The sequence below is a fragment of the Haematobia irritans genome, chromosome 3 (assembly GCF_050003625.1).
Source record: "Haematobia irritans isolate KBUSLIRL chromosome 3, ASM5000362v1, whole genome shotgun sequence".
NCBI classification, from domain to species: Eukaryota; Metazoa; Arthropoda; class Insecta; order Diptera; family Muscidae; genus Haematobia; species Haematobia irritans.
In genome coordinates this window covers 24076748-24098677 of record NC_134399.1, presented here as the reverse complement: position 1 = coordinate 24098677, position 21930 = coordinate 24076748, and the positions used below count along the sequence as shown (strand labels likewise).

At 33.2% G+C, this 21930-nt stretch overlaps 1 protein-coding gene across 1 annotated transcript; it reads right to left on the bottom strand.

Annotated features, from left to right (window-relative positions):
- Positions 1-4210: 4210 nt before the first annotated feature.
- LOC142230742 (uncharacterized) lies at positions 4211-9309 on the bottom strand. The gene is made up of 5 exons (XM_075301371.1): positions 9215-9309; positions 9062-9140; positions 8900-8988; positions 4397-4536; positions 4211-4320 (listed from the first exon to the last, which is right to left on the bottom strand). Exons 1-5 carry the CDS (start codon positions 9266-9268, stop codon positions 4245-4247), a joined length of 438 nt encoding a protein of 145 aa, XP_075157486.1. The 5' UTR covers positions 9269-9309; the 3' UTR covers positions 4211-4244.
- Between the last annotated feature and the right edge of the window lie 12621 nt (positions 9310-21930).

Sequence of the window (21930 nt, the reverse complement as noted above, 5' to 3'; positions counted from 1 at the left end):
TCTGATAATTGGTTGATAGTTTTGCTGCAAGTAGAGGATACTGATGAGGAATGTGGTAATTCCGAAACGTGCGTCCATCTAACCATCTTGCAGTCTATAGGGCTTTGCCCAAATAAATTTGACGAACATTCTTATCCTCTGTTGGTTAAGCTACACTTGTAGTTTAGGTTAGGTGGCAGCCCGATGTATCAGACTCATTTAGACTATTCAGTCCATTGTGATACCACATTGGTGAACTTCTCTCTTATCACTGAGTGCTGCCCGTTTCCATGTTAAGCTCAATGACAAGGTACCTCCTTTTTATAGCCGAGTCCGAACGGCGTTTCACATTGCAGTGAAACCACTTAGAGAAGCTTTGAAACCCTCAGAAATGTCACCAGCATTACTGAGGTGGGATAATCCACCGCTGAAAAACTTTTTGGTGTTCGGTCGAAGCAGGAATCGAACCCACGACCTTGTGTATGCAAGGCGGGCATGCTAACCATTGCACCACGGTGGCTCCCAACTTCTAGTACCAAACTTACTCCCCAAAATGCTCCAGGACAAATGGATTAAATTTTTTGATCATATTTTTGTGGTTACTTAAAAATTTCTTTTCTTCGAATGAATGAATGAATGATTGGTCCCTCTTATTACCGACAATTTTTTGGGTGTGTCAATATCCCTTGAAATGAGTCGAATTTTAAATATTTTAATTATTTTAGATTGTATGAAATAAAAAATTAAAATTTTCAAAGAAATTGAATTTTGTCAAAATTTTATTTTTTAGAAAAATTTTGTCAAAAATTTATTTCTATCGAAAAATTTTGTCAAAATTTTATTTTTACAGAAAATTTTGTCAACATTTTATTTCTATAGAAAATTTTGTAAAAATTTTATTTCTATAGAAAATTTTGTCAAAGTTTTATTTCTATAGAAAATTTTGTCAAACTTTTATTTCTATAGAAAATTTTGGCAACATTTTATTTGTATAGAAAATTTTAACAAAATTTAATTTCTATAGAAAATTTTGTCAAAATTTTAGTTCTATAGAAAATTTTAACAAAATTTTATTTGTATAGAAAATTTTGCCAAAATTTTATTTCTATAGGAATTTTTGTCAACATTTCATTTCTATAGAAAATTTTGTCAAAAATTAATTTCTATAGAAAATTTTGACAAAATTTTATTTCTATAGAAAAATTTTATCAAAATTTTATTTCTATAGAAAATTTTGTCAAAATTTTATTTCTGTAGAAAATTTTGTCAAAAATTTATTTCTATAGAAAATTCTATCAACATTTTATTTCTATAGACAATTTTATCAAAATGTTATTTTTATAGAAAACTTTGTAAAAATTATATATGTATAGAAAATTTTGTCAAAATTTTATTTCTATAGACAAATTTTGACAAAATTTAGTTATATAGAAAACTTTTGTCAACGTTTTATTTCTATAAAAATTTTGTCTAAATTTTATTTTTATAGAAAAATTTTGTCAAAATGTTATTTCTATAGAAAATTTTGACAAATTTTTATTTCTATTGAAAATTTTGTCAAAATTTTATTCCTATAGAAAAATTTGCCAAAATTTTATTTCCAGAGAAAATTTTGCCAACATTTTATTTCTATAGAAAATTTTGTCACGATATTATTTCTATAGAAAATTTTGCCAAAATTTTATTTCTATAGAAAAATTTTATCAAAATTTTATTTCTATAGAAAATTTTGTCAAAATTTTATTTCTGTAGAAAATTTTGTCAAAAATTTATTTCTATAGAAAATTCTATCAACATAGAAAAATATGTCAAAATTTTATTTTTATAAAATATTTCTATAGAAAAATTTTGTCAACATTTTATTTCTATAGAAAAATTTTGTCAAAATGTTATTTCTATAGAAAATTTTGCCAAACTTTTATTTCCATCGAAAATTTTGTCAAAATTTTATTTCTATAGAATTTTGTCAAAATTTTATTTCTTTAGAAAATTTTTGTCAAAATTTTATATATCTAGAAAATTTTTGTCAAAATTTTATTTCAATAGAAATGTTTCTCAAAATGTTATTTCTATAGAAAATTTTGTCAAAATGTTATTTCTATAAAAATTTTTCTCAAAATTTTATTTCTATTGAAATTTTTCTTAAAATTTTTATTTCTATAGAAAATTAGGTCAAAATTTTATTTCTATAGAATGTTTTGTCAAAATTTTATTTCTATAGAACATTTTGTCAAAATTTTATTTCTACAGAAAACGTTTATTTATATAGAAAAATTTGGACAAGCTTTTATTTCTATAGAAATTTTGACAAAATGTTATTTATACAGAAAATTTTATTTCTATTGAAAAATTTTGTCAAAGGAAAAGAGATATGTTTGTACGAATTTATTTCGGCATAAGCCGGCTATCATGTAAAACCTTTTTTTCGGAAGGTTCAAGTGTGGTTAATTGTTGGGTTTAATGAATTGCCTGAATTTATTCTGTTAATTGGTTGATAGTTTTGCTGCAAGTAGAGGATGCTGATGAGGAATGTGGTAATTCCGAAACGTGCGTCCATCCAACCATCTTGCATGCAGTCTATAGGGCTTTGCCCAAATAAATTTGACAAACATTATTTTCCTCTGTTGGTTAAGCTACACTTGTAGTTTAGTCAATGCATGGTTTTAAGCTGAAATCATAAAAACAACAACAATGATTAAAGATCAAAACCAACAAAAACAAAACAAAACGAATATAAAAAATTTTCTCAAATTTTTATTTCTATAGAAAATTTTGTCAAAATGTTATTGTTATAAAAAATTTGGTCTAAATTTTATTTCTATAGAAAATTTTGTCACAATTTTCTTTCCATTGAAATTTTTCTGAACATTTTATTTCTATAGAAAATTTGGTCAAAATTTTATTTCTATAGAAAATTTTGTCAAAATTTTATTTCTATTTAAAATTTTGTCAAAGTTTTATTTCTATAGAAAATTTTGTCAAAAACTGTCGCCGTTAATTGTTAAATAAATAGTTGCCACAAAAAGCATCGATGTTTGGAAAATTTTACACTAAAATCGCACAACGATGACACTAGGATTAATGGTATAATTACACTCTAAAAATTTTTACAACACTTACAAAGTGACATCCAATCAATATACAAGCTCGAATTCACCAATCAGGTGAATTCAGCAATGCCTCTAAAAATAGATTTCAATCTGTTGTTGCAGTAATGTAATAACAAATTGTCAACGAAAAAATAAGATTAAGGGATTGTAGCTATATGAGAAGATGATGCACAGTGGTGGTGAAGAAATGATTCAAATTGGGTGAAATGATTCTCGTGTGTAATTTCCATAAGAAATTAGCATATAAGACCCAAATTGAATCACCTCACCCAGAGACTATGGAATTGTGGATTAGCCAACACTGAAACATATGTATAGTCAGGCTTGTAAGATGGGTATCTGGCATTTTTTTTTCAATAGCATAATAATACCAATTCCTTAATCTTCATGTCCAATTAGCTCGCATTTAAAATTGGAATTAATATAATGTAATTGATTTGGACGAAAAACCAGCCTGTGTTGATATCAGGCTAACATAAAAATACTTCTCGGTATGACTTTGGGCAAATTCCCTATTTATACATCTATCGTTTTCAACTAAATATAAATTGTTTATATTAATAAATTAATTATAATAATAATAACATTTACACATCACACTTATATTGAAACATTTTTAATTATAATATTTATTTATTTCTTTATTTATTTGTTTATTTGTTATTCACCTTGTGCGTTATTGCACATCTGCGATGTACCTCTTGGGCTTGCTCCCAAAGACAAATTTCTCCCTGAAGGCCAATAAATAAAACTGTACTTAATAATAGATATGGTATGAAAGACATTCTGGTTCTGTTGAAGGTCTTCTAATGACTAATTGGATTTTTGTAATTACTTGTTTTTATTTAATGGGTAACCGTTTTAAAAAGTGTTTTGGGTTTACTTGTATTAGACCAGTTCATTGGCATTTTGAATTGCAATCTACTTGATTAGAAATAAATTCATCATTAATTAATTGATCATATGATTGATTTTTATTTTGATTAAACAGTTATTGCATGTAAAATTTGAAATAGAATATTCAATAAAATTCAATAAAAATTTTAATCGTGAACTATTAATGATATATTTTTTTTTAATTTTAAGACCAGGCTCACAATTTCAATAAAACTCTAGCAAAGTTCTTCTTTAATTTTATTTTCAATAAAAAAGAAACTAATAATCATCCAATGCAAATTGAAAATTAGCATTTTTCGTTACACATTGATAGATAGCCTCTGTAGAATCACAGCTATCAAAATATAAATAAAATTAAATTAAAATAATTAATTAATTAACAATAATTTATATTATGGAAAAAAACTAACATATTTGTCAAAAGCGGTGTATTATGCTGACAGTAGATAACAACTTGGAATGCAGCATTTACCTTCGAATGATCTCTGGTACTTAGAAGTGAAGCAGCTCTCCTGGCAGTATCTTGTCTTAGTGTTCCATCGGCATTAAACTTATGGGAATGAAAATAAGAAAATAAGTAAGCACACGTAGAGCAGGAAAATTATCACCTCCAATATGTTTCAAGAGCAACATTTTATTTTTGGAATATGGAATATTGTCTCGCCAAATATAAAATACTTGCAAAAATTAGATTCATAATTTCCGAGATCACTACATATGGGTATCAAGAATCTAGTCTACATTCTTGATCCATGCACCCATAGAAGGAATATGATTGCCTCAAACATATTTCAAGAGCAACATTTTATGTTTGGATGTATTCCCCATAATATGTGTGATGCAACAATTTTTTGTTTTTTTTTTTTTTTGGAGCCACCGTGTTGCAATGGTTAGCATGCCCGCCTTGCATACACAGGGTCGTGGGTCCGAACCCAGTTTCGACCAAACACCTACAATTTTTTCAGCGTTGGATTATCCCACCTCAGTAATGCTGAGTGTTTCAAAGCTTCTCTAAGTGGTTTCACCGCAATGTAGACTCGGACTCGGCTATAAAAAGTAGGTCCCTTGTCCACAGAAAAAAATATCACCAAAATATTTCCAATTAAAAAGTTAATTGAAGTTGAAATTTTTTTCAATTAATAAATTAATTGGTACAATTAACTTTTTAATCAAGATAGAAACATTAAGTTAATTAAGTCAATGATTGAACATTTTAAATTTTTTAATTAAAAAGTTAATTGATACAATTAACTTTTAATCAAATTCGGAAGACTAAGTCAGTTTATGATGATGATGAACATTTTTTTTAAATTTTTAGTTAAAATTTTTTTTCAAACAATCAATTGTTAATCCAAATAAAAATTCTAAGCCAATTCAGAATGTAATTGAAAATAGTTACCTTTTTTAATTAATAAATTAATTGAGTTTTGCAATCAACATCAATTAAATTTTTAATTGAATCAATTAAAAAATTAATTGAAATTTGGCAATGAAAACAATTAATTTTTTAATCAAGAATTTTTTCTATGCCCAATTAAAACTGTGATTGATACTATCATTTTCGTGATTGAAGACATTTCAATTAAAAAATTAATTGGATCAATTAATTTCGTGATTGAATCAGAAAAAAATTTTTTGTGTGTCCTTGAGCTAAACATAGAATCGGGAAGCAGTCAGTGATAAGAGAGAAATTGAACACTGTGGCATCACAATGGACTGAATAGTCTAAGTGAGTCTGAAATATCGGACTGCCACCTAACCTAACCTAAGCACCGCCGATAGTATTGGTGCGGGCCGCCGATGGTCGCTCCGCGGTCGTATTCATCGACCGTAGGGTAAAAATAAATGCAGAATATTGTTGGGAAAATGTCCTAAAGACAATATTCAAGTCTTGGATAGACAAAAAATTCGACCGAAGACCATGGGCATTCCAACAGGACTCAGCGTTATTGCACTCAGCACACGTCAACCAAGAATGACTTAAAAATAACGGTCCTCGCTCAATTTCTACCGAACAATGGCCACCAAAATCTCCGGATCTCAATCCGTTGGACTTTTGCTCCTGGTGCATTTTGGAGAGTACGGCTGGCACATAGTCTAATTGAGCCTGAAATATCGGACTGCCAACTAACCTAACCTACCCCAAGCACCGCCGATGGTAATGGTGTGAGCCGCCGTATGTGCCTATGCTACTCTCTCGTATTCTTGTTCTTCGCTCAATTTCTACCGCACAATGGCCACCAAAATCTCCGGATCTAAATCCGTTGGACTTTTGCTCCTGGTGCATTTTGGAGAGTTTCGGGCTGCCACATAACCTAACCTAACCTAAGCACCGCCGATAGTATTGGTGCGGGCCGCCGTAACGGCCGATGGTCGCTCCGCGGTCGTATTCATCGACCGCAGGGTGAAAATAAATGCAGAATATTGTTGGGAAAATGTCCTACACACAAAAAAAAATTTTTTGGTTCAATCACGAAATTAATTGATCCAATTAATTTTTTAATTGAAATGTCTTCAATCACAGAAATGATAGTATCAATTAAAAAATTAATTGAAGGTCAATTAAAAAATTAATTGAAGGTCAATTAAAAAATTAATTGATACTATTAATTTTTGTGATTGATTTTTGTTTCAATTAAAAAATTTGTTGAATCAATTAAATTTTTAATTGAATATTTTTTAAAACTCAATTAAACTTTTAATTGGAAAATTTTTCGTGAAATTTTTTTCTGTGTAAAGACAATATTCAAGTCTTGGATAGACAAAAAATTCGACCGAAGACCATGGGCATTCCAACAGGACTCAGCGTTATTGCACTCAGCACACGTCAACCAAGAAGGACTTAAAAATGACGGTCCTCGCTCAATTTCTACCGTACAATGGCCACCAATATCTCCGGATTTCACTCCGTTGGATTTTTGCTCCTGGGGCATTTTGGAGAGTACGACTGGCACATAGTCTAATTGAGCCTCAAATATCGGGCTGCCAACTAACCTAACCTACCCAAAGCACCGCCGAAGGTAATAGTGTGAGCCGCCGTGTGTGCCTACACACAAAAAAATTTTTTTCTGATTCAATCACCAAATTAATTGATCCAATTAATTTTTTAATTGAAATGTCTTCAATCACGAAAATGATAGTATCAATCACAGTTTTAATTGGGCATAGAAAAAATTCTTGATTAAAAAATTAATTGATTTTTTCAGCAAATTTCAATTAATTTTTTAATTGATTCAATTAAAAATTTAATTGATGTTGATTGCAAAACTCAATTAATTTATCAATTAAAAAAGGTAACTATTTTTAATTACTTTCTGAATTGGCTTAGAGTTTTTATTTGGATTAACAAATGATTGTTTGAAATACATTTTTAATTAAAAATTTAAAAAAAAATCAGCACTTTTTTTAACTGAATTAGTCTTCCGAATTTGATTAAAAAGTTAATTGTATCAATTATTTTTTTAATTAAAAATTTTAAAATTTTCCATCATTGACTTAATTAACTTAATGTTTCTATCATGATTAAAAAGTTAATTGTATCAATTAATTTATTAATTGAAAAAATTTTCAACTTCAATTAACTTTTTAATTGGAAATATTTTGGTGATATTTTTTTCTGTGTATGGTTGCTTCTCTCGTATTCATCGACCGTAGGGTGGAAATAAATGCAGAATATTGTTGGGAAAATGTCCTAAAGACAATATTGAAGTCTTGGGTAGACGAAAAATTCGACCGAAGACCATGGGCATTCCAACAGGACTCAGCGTTATTGCACTCAGCACGCGTCAACCAAGAATGACTTAAAAATAACGGTCCTCGCTCAATTTCTACCGTACAATATCTCCGGATTTCAATCCGTTGGACTTTTGCTCCTGGTGCATTTTGGTGAGTACGGCTGGCACATAGTCTAATTGAGCCTGAAATATCGGACTGCCAACTAACTTAACCTACCCAAAGCACCGCCGAAGGTAATAGTGTGAGCCGCCGTGTGTGCCTATGGTTGCTTCTCTCTCGTATTCATCGACCGCAGAATATTGTTGGGAAAATGTCCTAAAGACAATATTGGAGTCTTGGGTAGACGAAAAATTCGACCGAAGACCATGGGCATTCCAACAGGACTCAGCGTTATTGCACTCAGCACGCGTCAACCAAGAATGACTTAAAAATAACGGTCCTCGCTCAATTTCTACCGTACAATATCTCCGGATTTCAATCCGTTGGACTTTTGCTCCTGGTGCATTTTGGAGAGTACGACTGGCACATAGCCTAATTGAGCCTAAAAATATCGGACTGCCAACTAACCTAACCTACCCTAAGCACCGCCGATGGTAATGGTGTGAGCCGCCGTATGTGCCTATGGTTGCTTCTCTCTCGTATTCATTGACAGTGGGGTGAAAATAAATGCAGAATATTGTTGGGAAAATGTCCTAAAGACAATATTGAAGTCTTGGGTAGACATTCCAACAGGACTCAGCGTTATTGCACTAAGCACGCGTCAATCAAAAATGACTTAAAAAGAACGTTCCTCGCTCAATTTCTACTGGACAATGGCCACCAATATCATTGGACTTTGGGAGAGTACAGGGAGAGTTTATGTTATTTCTGGCATTTTTGCCGAGTAGTTATTCTACATTCTATTCCTTAATTTGATCTAAAAAACAGAAAGCACTCTACAACTGCAGTTAAATCCATCAGTAATATGGTTAGAAAAATATCTAAAAGTGGTAACTAACCCTCTAAGGTATACTGTTCGGACTCTCCTATAAGTAGCGGGGTTCTTATCATTACAATAAAAATAGAATACGGCTGCACTCATTGGCATACAAGAAAATGTTTCTCCTTTTACCATCATTGGTAAAGTTGGTGGAATATTTATACATAAGAAGTCTTCATATCTCCATCCTGATACTTACATATTTACATTCAATCAAAACGCAAGCTCTGAAACATCTTTCGTTCTGGCTTTGAGCATGAGCTCTATGCAAAAATCTATCAATTTCAACTGAAATCAAAGGAACACATTATTATTCGAAATTTCTAATTTTGATTACGATTCCAAAAAGAATTCCAAATACCTTGGCCAACCTTATGAGAAATTGCACATCGTCGACGTACATCTTTGGCTCTTTCCCCAATACAATATTCATTCTGTAACTACAATTAACAAAAATTAGAGTTTTTTTTAAATTTAAGTAAATATTTTTTTTTATAGAAAAATTTTATCAAACCTGCGACTCACACAAAACCACAATGGATATTAATACGATTCCAATAAATTTCATATTACTGGTCTTACAAAAAACCGATAGATTAATAAGCTTTTTTGTATTGATAACTTGATTTTATATAAAGTATCCATTCTAAATATTAGGCATATTTTTTTATACAGGTTTTATATAGATAAAGATTTTTAAACAAAATGTAAAAAAAAATTAATTCAATTTTGTAATTTTTTTTATAAAGGTATTTGGTATAAACGTCTATGATGTACCCTACTCTACACGCTATAACCCTGCCAACATTTTTATACCCTCCAACATAGGATGGGGGTATATTAATTTTGTCATTCCGTTTGTAATACATCGAAATATTGCTCTAAGACCCCATAAAGTATATATATTCTGGGTCGTGGTGAAATTCTGAGTCGATCTGAGCATGTCCGTCCGTCTGTACGTTGAAATCACTCTAACTTCCGAACGAAACAAGCTATCGACTTGAAACTTGGCATAAGTAGTTGTTATTGATGTAGGTCGGATGGTATTGCAAATGGGCCATATCGGTCCACTTTTACGTATAGCCCCCATATAAACGGACCCCCAAATTTGGCTTGCCGATCCTCTAAGAGAAGCAAATTTCATCCGATCCGGCTGAAATTTTGTACATGGTGTTAGTATATGGTCTCTAACAACCATGCAAAAATTGGTCCACATCGGTCAATAATTATATATAGCCCCCATATAAACCGATCCCCCGATTTGGCTTGCCGAGCCTCTAAGAGAAGCAACTATCATCCGATCCGGCTGAATTTTGGTACATGGTGTTGGTATATGATCTCTAACAACCATGCAAAAATTGGTCCACATCGGTCCATATTTATATATAGCCCCCATATAAACCGATCCCCCGATTTGGCTTGCCGATCCTCTAAGAGAAGCAAATTTCATCCGATCCGGCTGAAATTTGGTACATGGTGTTGGTGTATGATCTCTAACAACCATGCAAAAATTGGTCCACATCGGTCCATATTTTATATAGCCCCCATATAAACCGATACCCAGATTTGGCTGGCGAAGCCTCTAAGAGAAGCAAATTTCATCCGATCCGGTTGAAATTAGGTACATGGTGCTGGTATATGGTCTCTAACAACTATGCAAAAATTGGTCCACATCGGTCAATAATTATATACAGCCTCCATATAAACCGATCCCCCGATTTGGCTTGCGGAGCCTCTAAGCAAATTTCATCCGATCCGACTTAAATTTGGTACATGGTGTTAGTATATGATCTCTAATGACCATGCAAAAATTAGTCCACATCGGTCCATAATTATATATAGCCCCCATATAAACCGATCACCATATTTGACCTCTGGAGCCAAATTTTTCCCTACGAGCATCCTTTTGAGGGTCTTAGAACAAGAAAAAGTCGCTGTGGACTAGATCTGGAGAATACGGTGGGTGGGGAAGCAATTCGAAGCCCGATTCATGAATTTTTGCCATCGTTCTCAATGACTTGTGGCACGGTGCGTTGTCTTGGTGGAACAACACTTTTTTCTTCTTCATAGGGGTCGTTTTGCCGCGATTGCGACCTTCAAACGCTCCAATAACGCCAATATAGTCACTGTTGATGGTTTTTTCCTTCTCAAGATAATCGATAAAAATTATTCCATGCGCATCCCAAAAAACAGAGGTCATAACTTTGCCAGCGGACTTTTGAGTCTTTCAACGCTTCGGAGACGGTTCACGGTCCACCGATGTCCACTCAGCCGACTGCCGATTAGACTCAGGAGTGTAGTGATGGAGCCATGTTTATCTATTGTCACATATCGACGGAAAAACTCGGGTGTATTACGAGTTAACAGCTGCTAACACCGCTCAGAATCATCAACACGTTGTTGTTTTTGGTCAAATGTGAGCTCGCGCGGTACCCATTTTGCACAGAGCTTCCGCATATCCAAATATTGATGAATGATGTGACCAACACGTTCCTTTGATATCTTTAAGGCCTCTGCTATCTCGATCAACTTCATTTTACGGTCATTCAAAATCATTTTGTGGATATTTTTTATGTTTTCGTTGGTAACCACCTCTTTCGCCCGTCCACTGCGTTCACCGTCCTCCGTGCTCATTTCACCACGCTTGAATTTTGTATACCAATCAATTATTGTTGATTTCCCTGGGACAGAGTGCGGAAACTCATTATCAAGCCAAGTTTTTGCTTCCACCGTATTTTTTCCCTTCAGAAAACAGTATTTTATCAAAACACGAAATTCCTTTTTTTCCATTTTTTCACAATAACAAAAGTTGCTTCACAAAAGACGCCAAATTTTGACACGAATCATTTGAAGGTTGGTACTATATAAAAATAACATGCATATAATACTAGTGACGCCATCTATGTGTCAGACCGCGGACTTATCAGCCAACCTGGTATAGCCCCCCATATAAACCGATCCCGAGATTTGGTTTTGGAGCCACTTGAAGGAGCAAATTTCATCCGAATCAGTTGAAATTTGGTACATTGTGCTAGTATATGGCCATTAACAACCATGCCTAACTAGGTCCTTATCGGTCTATAGTTATATATAGCCCTCAGATAAATCGATCCCCAAACACACAAAAATTGGTCCATATCAAGTTCATAATTGTATATAGCCCCCATATAAGCGACCCCCATATTTCAATTCTGGCTCTCTACGTACCTTGCAAAAGTCCATATCGATTCGTAATTATTTGTAGACTTACCTATACATACCTTTTTTGTCTAATATATACCACGTATGGACTAACTCACAATTTAGAAACGATGTTAAGAAGTTTTAAGATACCACAACCCAATTAATTCGATTTTGGATGACAGTCGTTCGTAGAAGTTTCTACGCAATCCATGGTGGAGGGTATATAAGATTCGGCCTGGCCGAACTTACGGCCGTATATACTTGTTTGAATTTGACGGCGCTTGTGAGAATCCCCACCACGTCGAAAAAATCGTATGCGACAACCAAGTTACTGCAAAAAAGTATCGCATGAGTGCAATTGTTAGGTGCCTTTTTTAATAAATTTGGAACGACGCCAATAAGAGCCCCTTCAAACAATCAGAAAAAGTGAATTTTAAGATAGTTGTAAAAGAATCATTGTGGTCAAGTAAAACACGATTGTTTAGATGTTTATTAATTTGATTAAACATTTATAAATTCTTATAAATATAACATTTATACCACTATCACAACATATTTAACATAAATTTTTTTCATTAATAATAGAATGATGTTAATGGCAGTTTTTAATGGCAAGTTACATGTTGCAGCGTCTATCAGCCAGTGTTTTTATTCTCGATGGAGGCAGCGTGTCTGTAAAATATCAAAAAAACAATCACTTTATTCCATTTGGAAAGTCAAAAATTGTTCACCAATATACCTTTTACAATTTTAAGCGAAATACTCGTAACTATATTTTCAGCACTTCACTATCGATTTTATTTAAATAAATTATAAGAAGCTAGTTGCGCTTGGTGTTTCACAAAATATAAAATGGCTCTTGTAACAATAGTGATGGCAAAATACTTTCATGTACATTTCATACTTATTCATACGCTTCCCCCATCACAGTTGACGATTGTTGCAGTGTCACTTACGAGTCTGTGGTAGCGATGAGCATGAAATGGAACTTTGAAATGCTGGCAGGGAACACACTGGATAAAAATATATTGACCTCCAATAGATACCAATTGAAAAATTCTACTTATTTTTTAAATTTTTCCTTTCGCCTGGACGGAGAATCGACCCGCGGACCAATACACTATTCACTGGGCTACGTAGCTGTTATTGTCATCAACAGACAATTATCGCTATAGCTATCAACGCACAAGTAACGCAAACAGCTAATCAATCCCTGATTCGGCCGAACACCAACCCATTTTTTTGTTACATATATTTTTACATATATTCCAAAAATGTTCGGAAGATCCCGAAAAGATGTTCGGCATTACATACAACTACATATATAAAATGTTTACTATCAAACTTCAGAATGTGTCTCATAAAAGACTTAAAGACAGAAAAGAACAGTGCTTGATATAAATCAAATGGACTGTTTTTGGATCAAAAATTATTTTCTTTATTGCACAAATAAAAAGTTTGTAACAAAAAAAATGTTGGTGATAAGAGTTTAAAATTTTCGAAGAAATTCAAAAAACTGTATTAAAAGAAATACGTTTTCGAAATGTGTTTTTCTTTTGTGGAGATTTCTATGCCCTGTATTTGGGGGTGCCTAAAACTAAATCATTGTTAAAGCTTATATCCTTTTGAATCAAAGTCTAGAACATTTTGTGGTGATTAGAACAACAGCCCAGCAAATAAAAACAAATAAATCAAAATTATAACAGATACTTTAAAATAAAAATATTTTCTTTATTCAAAAAAAAAAAAACTATAAACCAAATCCTCAAAATAAGTCTTGGACTATATTTGAAGCGTTAGTTCAAAGACATGCAAATTTCCAACATTTATGTCCTAATTATTATGAAAAAATTGTTGGTGCTAAGATTATAAATTTTATTTTCATTAAAATTTTATTATTTTAAAGAAATTTCGCTTCCTAAAATATTGGGTTGCATAATCTTTATTACCACGTAACTATTTTTTCAGTGTAGGATGTTTTAAAAATCATAAAAGATATATAAGGCAAAATATTACAAAATTTTTAAATTCACATTCAAAAAAACTTAACTCAAAACACACCTTTAGAAGTTATGCTTATAGAGTCAATGGCTGTTGAATTCCATGAACTAGAATAAAGTTAAATTGACTTTAGTGAAACACAGCTTTCACTTTTTTATACCCACCACCAGAGAATGAAGCCGACACATTTTTGTCGGCGGCGGCGGACACTAAATTTTTGCCTCCGGCGGCGGCGGCTTAACGGCTGAGCCGATATAAATTTGTTTACTCGGCGACGGACAATTATCCATTATAAAATCAATTTGAAGTTAATCGAATGGTAATGAGATTAGTTGTACAGCCTATCTTACAAACAAATTTACTTTTCGTTCAAATTTTCTGAGCTAAATTTTTGCTAAATTATTATAGCAGAATAAATATGATCGGTTGTGTTGCTAACACCGCTCAGAATCATCAACACGTTGTTGTTTTTGGTCAAATGTGAGCTCGCGCGGTACCCATTTTGCACAGAGCTTCCGCATATCCAAATATTGATGAATGATGTGACCAACACGTTCCTTTGATATCTTTAAGGCCTCTGCTATCTCGATCAACTTCATTTTACGGTCATTCAAAATCATTTTGTGGATATTTTTTATGTTTTCGTTGGTAACCACCTCTTTCGCCCGTCCACTGCGTTCACCGTCCTCCGTGCTCATTTCACCACGCTTGAATTTTGTATACCAATCAATTATTGTTGATTTCCCTGGGACAGAGTGCGGAAACTCATTATCAAGCCAAGTTTTTGCTTCCACCGTATTTTTTCCCTTCAGAAAACAGTATTTTATCAAAACACGAAATTCCTTTTTTTCCATTTTTTCACAATAACAAAAGTTGCTTCACAAAAGACGCCAAATTTTGACACGAATCATTTGAAGGTTGGTACTATATAAAAATAACATGCATATAATACTAGTGACGCCATCTATGTGTCAGACCGCGGACTTATCAGCCAACCTGGTATAGCCCCCCATATAAACCGATCCCGAGATTTGGTTTTGGAGCCACTTGAAGGAGCAAATTTCATCCGAATCAGTTGAAATTTGGTACATTGTGCTAGTATATGGCCATTAACAACCATGCCTAACTAGGTCCTTATCGGTCTATAGTTATATATAGCCCTCAGATAAATCGATCCCCAAACACACAAAAATTGGTCCATATCAAGTTCATAATTGTATATAGCCCCCATATAAGCGACCCCCATATTTCAATTCTGGCTCTCTACGTACCTTGCAAAAGTCCATATCGATTCGTAATTATTTGTAGACTTACCTATACATACCTTTTTTGTCTAATATATACCACGTATGGACTAACTCACAATTTAGAAACGATGTTAAGAAGTTTTAAGATACCACAACCCAATTAATTCGATTTTGGATGACAGTCGTTCGTAGAAGTTTCTACGCAATCCATGGTGGAGGGTATATAAGATTCGGCCTGGCCGAACTTACGGCCGTATATACTTGTTTGAATTTGACGGCGCTTGTGAGAATCCCCACCACGTCGAAAAAATCGTATGCGACAACCAAGTTACTGCAAAAAAGTATCGCATGAGTGCAATTGTTAGGTGCCTTTTTTAATAAATTTGGAACGACGCCAATAAGAGCCCCTTCAAACAATCAGAAAAAGTGAATTTTAAGATAGTTGTAAAAGAATCATTGTGGTCAAGTAAAACACGATTGTTTAGATGTTTATTAATTTGATTAAACATTTATAAATTCTTATAAATATAACATTTATACCACTATCACAACATATTTAACATAAATTTTTTTCATTAATAATAGAATGATGTTAATGGCAGTTTTTAATGGCAAGTTACATGTTGCAGCGTCTATCAGCCAGTGTTTTTATTCTCGATGGAGGCAGCGTGTCTGTAAAATATCAAAAAAACAATCACTTTATTCCATTTGGAAAGTCAAAAATTGTTCACCAATATACCTTTTACAATTTTAAGCGAAATACTCGTAACTATATTTTCAGCACTTCACTATCGATTTTATTTAAATAAATTATAAGAAGCTAGTTGCGCTTGGTGTTTCACAAAATATAAAATGGCTCTTGTAACAATAGTGATGGCAAAATACTTTCATGTACATTTCATACTTATTCATACGCTTCCCCCATCACAGTTGACGATTGTTGCAGTGTCACTTACGAGTCTGTGGTAGCGATGAGCATGAAATGGAACTTTGAAATGCTGGCAGGGAACACACTGGATAAAAATATATTGACCTCCAATAGATACCAATTGAAAAATTCTACTTATTTTTTAAATTTTTCCTTTCGCCTGGACGGAGAATCGACCCGCGGACCAATACACTATTCACTGGGCTACGTAGCTGTTATTGTCATCAACAGACAATTATCGCTATAGCTATCAACGCACAAGTAACGCAAACAGCTAATCAATCCCTGATTCGGCCGAACACCAACCCATTTTTTTGTTACATATATTTTTACATATATTCCAAAAATGTTCGGAAGATCCCGAAAAGATGTTCGGCATTACATACAACTACATATATAAAATGTTTACTATCAAACTTCAGAATGTGTCTCATAAAAGACTTAAAGACAGAAAAGAACAGTGCTTGATATAAATCAAATGGACTGTTTTTGGATCAAAAATTATTTTCTTTATTGCACAAATAAAAAGTTTGTAACAAAAAAAATGTTGGTGATAAGAGTTTAAAATTTTCGAAGAAATTCAAAAAACTGTATTAAAAGAAATACGTTTTCGAAATGTGTTTTTCTTTTGTGGAGATTTCTATGCCCTGTATTTGGGGGTGCCTAAAACTAAATCATTGTTAAAGCTTATATCCTTTTGAATCAAAGTCTAGAACATTTTGTGGTGATTAGAACAACAGCCCAGCAAATAAAAACAAATAAATCAAAATTATAACAGATACTTTAAAATAAAAAATATTTTCTTTATTCAAAAAAAAAAAAACTATAAACCAAATCCTCAAAATAAGTCTTGGACTATATTTGAAGCGTTAGTTCAAAGACATGCAAATTTCCAACATTTATGTCCTAATTATTATGAAAAAATTGTTGGTGCTAAGATTATAAATTTTATTTTCATTAAAATTTTATTATTTTAAAGAAATTTCGCTTCCTAAAATATTGGGTTGCATAATCTTTATTACCACGTAACTATTTTTTCAGTGTAGGATGTTTTAAAAATCATAAAAGATATATAAGGCAAAATATTACAAAATTTTTAAATTCACATTCAAAAAAACTTAACTCAAAACACACCTTTAGAAGTTATGCTTATAGAGTCAATGGCTGTTGAATTCCATGAACTAGAATAAAGTTAAATTGACTTTAGTGAAACACAGCTTTCACTTTTTTATACCCACCACCAGAGAATGAAGCCGACACATTTTTGTCGGCGGCGGCGGACACTAAATTTTTGCCTCCGGCGGCGGCGGCTTAACGGCTGAGCCGATATAAATTTGTTTACTCGGCGACGGACAATTATCCATTATAAAATCAATTTGAAGTTAATCGAATGGTAATGAGATTAGTTGTACAGCCTATCTTACAAACAAATTTACTTTTCGTTCAAATTTTCTGAGCTAAATTTTTGCTAAATTATTATAGCAGAATAAATATGATCGGTTGTGTTCAAAATTTTGGAAAAAATACGACAATTTAATAAAATTTTTTTTGATTTTAATCGATATTTTTGATTACTTGGCGGCTAAATTTGAGTCGAGATGAGTCGACATATTCGGCGGCGGCGTCGACTGGCAAAAAATGGTCGGCGGCGACTGAAATCGGCGGCGCGACTCGGCGGCTTCATTCTCTGCCCACCACCATAGGATGGGGGGTATATTAACTTTGTCATTCCGTTTGTAACACATCGAAATATTGCTCTAAGACCCCATAAAGTATATATATTCTGGGTCGTGGTGAAATTCTGAGTCGATCTGAGCATGTCCGTCCGTCCGTCCGTCCGTCCGTCCGTCTGTTGAAATCACGCTAAAATCCGAACGAAACAAGCTATCGACTTGAAACTTGGCACAAGTAGTTGTTATTGATGTAGGTCGGATGGTATTGCAAATGGGCCATATCGGTCCACTTTTACGTATAGCCCCCATATAAACGGACCCCAAAATTTGGCTTGCGAGGCCTCTAAGAGAAGCAAATTTCATCCGATCCGGCTGAAATTTGGTACATGGTGTTGGTATATGGTCTCTAACAACCATGCAAAAATTGGTCCACATCGGTCCATAATTATATATAGCCCCCATATAAACCGATCCCCCGATTTGGTTTGCGAGGCCCCTAAGAGAAGCAAATTTCATCCGATCCGGCTGAAATTTGGTACATGGTGTCAGTATATGGTCTCTAACAACCATGCAAAAATTGGTCCACATCGGTCCATAATTATATATAGCCCCCATATAAACCGATCCCCCGATTTGGCTTGCGAGGCCTCTAAGAGAAGCAAATTTCATCCGATCCGGCTGAAATTTGGTACATGGTGTTAGTATATGGTCTTTAACAACCATGCAAAAATTGGTCGACATCGGTCCATAATTATATATAGCCCCCACATAAACCGATCCCCCGATTTGGCTTGCGAGGCCTCTAAGAGAAGCAAATTTCATCCGATCCGGCTAAAATTTGGTACATGGTGTTAGTATATGGTCTCTAACAACCATGCAAAAATTGGTCCACATCGGTCCATAATTATATATAGCCCCCATATAAACCGATCCCCCGATTTGGCTTGCGAGGCCTCTAAGAGAAGCAAATTTCATCCGATCCGGCGGACATTTGGTACGTGGTGTTAATATATGGCCTCAAACTCCCATGCAAAAATTGGTCGATATCGGTCCATAATTATATATAGGCCCCATATAAACCGATCCCCAGATTTGACCTCCAGAGCCCCTTGGAGGAGCAAAATTCTTCCCATTCGGTTGGAATTTGGTACGTGATGTTAGTATATGGTATCCACCAACCATGCAGGAATTGGTTCCTATCAGTCCATAATTATATATAGCTCCCATATAAACCGATCCCCAGATTTGACCTCCGGTGCCTTTTGGAGAAGCAAAATTCATCCGATCTGCTTGAAATTTGGTACGTGGTGGTAGTATATGGTATTTAACAACCATGCCAAAAGTGGTCCATATCAGTCCATAATCGTACATAGCCCCATATAAACCGATCCCGAGATTTGGTTTTGGAACCTCTTGGAGGAGCAAATTTCATCCGAGTGAGTTGAAATTTGGTACATTGTGCTAGTATATGGTCGTTAACAACCATGCCTAACTAGGTCCATATCGGTCTATTGTTATATATGGCCCTCAGATAAATCGATCCCCAATCACACAAAAATTGGTCCATATCAAGTTCATAATTGTATATAGCCCCCATATAAGCGACCCCCATATTTCAATTCTGGCTCTCTACACCCTCAAAAAAAATCGCTTCTTTAACATATGTTCCAAACATATTTTGCAGGAAGCACATATATTATTGGATACTGCCGAAACATTAATATGTTTGTTTTATGTGAACATATGATATGTTTGGAAGCATTTTGAGCCCAAAAATATTATATGCTTGGAAGAATTTTTCCCAAAGACGATTGTGCTCATTCCCTAACATTATCGTAATTTTCACTTCCACGAAATTTTTAGTTCTTGGCACCTTTTTCTGTAATACAAATAATGTTGAAGAAATTATTCACTTTTATAAATTTTTTAAATTTTACCTTTCGCCTGCACGGAGAATCGAACCGAGGACCATACTGTTTGTAAACCAACACACTATCCACTGGGCTACGTAGCTGTTATGGTCACCAGCAGATAATTATCGTTATAAGTTACATTTATATAGCATAGTTTGCAGCGCCCACGAGCCCATGCAAACATAACATTATTTAACAGAAATATACATTTGTTTGCCACGTGGAGCAGTGGTTAGCATGTCTGCCTTGCATGCAAAGGGTCGTGGGTTCAATCCCTGGTCCGACCGAACAATTTTTTTTGTTTTTTTTTTTTAATTTACACATTTATATTTATACTATATTAAATTTTTATTATGAAACTTCGAAATGTGGGTTATTAAAGATTTATAGTCAGTAACAGTGCTTGATATAAACGAAATTGGCTGATTTTTGGATAAAATATTATTTTTTTATTGCAAAAATAACAATTTTGTAACAAAAAACTGTTTTTGGTACAAAACTTTAAAATTTGGAAGGAATTCAAAAACTCTAACAAAAGAAGAACGTGGAGTCGAGTATAAACATACATAAATAATTTTATAATATAAACATAAATTTATTTAGGCGTGAACAGTTTTTTACTAGCATTTAATACCATCGCTCTAAAATGCCTTTTATATTTCTTTAATAATTCATTTTAAAGAAAATAAACTTTTTAAATTGTTTTAGCTGCAAAACTCGAACTTAATGCCCGCTTTTATATTTGAAGGTGTCCGTCAACTCCTCGTGGACTACTTATTAATAAAGAGGAACTAAACTTTGTTTTTATACATTTTACTGCGTAATTTTTCACTATTTCCTCCTTATTTCATTTTACTGTCCCAACTCTAAAAAGAGTATAGTGCCCTTTTTGTTATTTTTATGAAGACCACTGATTTCTTTTAACGAACCAAGAAAAAAATTGTGCCCATAATGCCAAAATGATAAACAAAACACATGTCCACACATACATAAAATGCTGCTCTCAAGGCGAAAACGTATGCTGTTTGTTTTTCAAATGTCTATTCTCTTGGTTCGGAATGTCCATTCTCTTTATTCAAATTAAATAATATTTAGACTTAAGCATATCAAATTGTTGGCCTTATCATAAAACAGTTTTCCGAAACAACATGCAAGCGGTTTCACAGAAATTGTTCTCTTTTGATTCTTTCGGTGTGTTATGTTGATATCTTTCGTCAACTCTCCCGGTTTCCATCTCTATTTCTTTCTCTATACTCTCTCTCTGTCGCTTTGAATAAAATATCACAACATATGTATGTTTAGTCGAAATTTGTAAATTCATATATGTTGGCATTCACACATATGATTTTTATGAAACATTCATGCCCCAAACATAATATATTCTAACATATTAACATAGATGTCCCAAACATTTAGTGTTAGTTTAGGAACATTACATGTTTGCACTTAAATAAATTGTGCTTAAAAATTGTGCCCGAAACACATTTTGTTTATATAGGAACATATGAAAAACATATTTTTCTAAGAGTGTACGTACAAAAAGTCCATATCGATTCGTAATTATTTGTAGACTTAACTATACATAACTTTTTTGTCTAATATATACCATGTATGGACTAAATCACAATTTAGAAAACGATGTTGAAGTTTTAAGATACCACAACCCAAGTAATTCGATTGTGGATGATAGTCTTTCGTAGAAGTTTCTACGCAATCCATGGTGGTGGGTACACACAAAAAAATAACTGCAAATAAATATTAACAACTTTATTTGTATGTAAAATCTGCTGATGCTCAACAAATTTGTCTATTGAATATGAGGCATTTGTTGTTGAAATGTGTTTGTAGATGCTTGACAGAGGAAATAATAGAAATATTCTGAATTTTCAACAAATTGTTTTGTTGCGAAAATAGTTGACTGCTTCGATATGAAAACAAAAACAAAAATACAAGACTGGTTACGCGCACATCGCTGAGAATATGTACGAAAGCTAAAAGAAGTATGCGAAGAATACCGTTAGAACAAAATGAGTATGAGTACATGAACGTGTATGATAGCAAGCAAAGAGCTCACTCACTCATCAGAAAATACAGAAAAGCATTTATAAATGTCTGTGAAAAATGTATATTTTTAAGTTTGGTAGTTTCTTAAATTTGTTTGTTGTGTAAGATAATTGATAAACACATATTAATATCGGGATTGGAGTTATTACAATTCTAATTAACTAGAATATATGGCACTGGGCATGAAGTTGTCAAAATGCTGGACTTCTCAAATTTAAAAT

Excerpts from the sequence above, each read along its gene's own strand:
- LOC142230742 (XM_075301371.1), bottom strand. The coding sequence starts at position 9,268 with ATGAAATTTATTGGAATCGTATTAATATCCATTGTGGTTTTGTGTGAG. Across the intron at positions 8,989-9,061 it reads TTCTCATAAGGTTGGCCAAG|TTGAAATTGATAGATTTTTG; the intron begins GTATTTGGAATT and ends CTTTGATTTCAG. Across the intron at positions 4,537-8,899 it reads TTTTGATTGAATGTAAATAT|TTTAATGCCGATGGAACACT; the intron begins GTAAGTATCAGG and ends CATTCCCATAAG.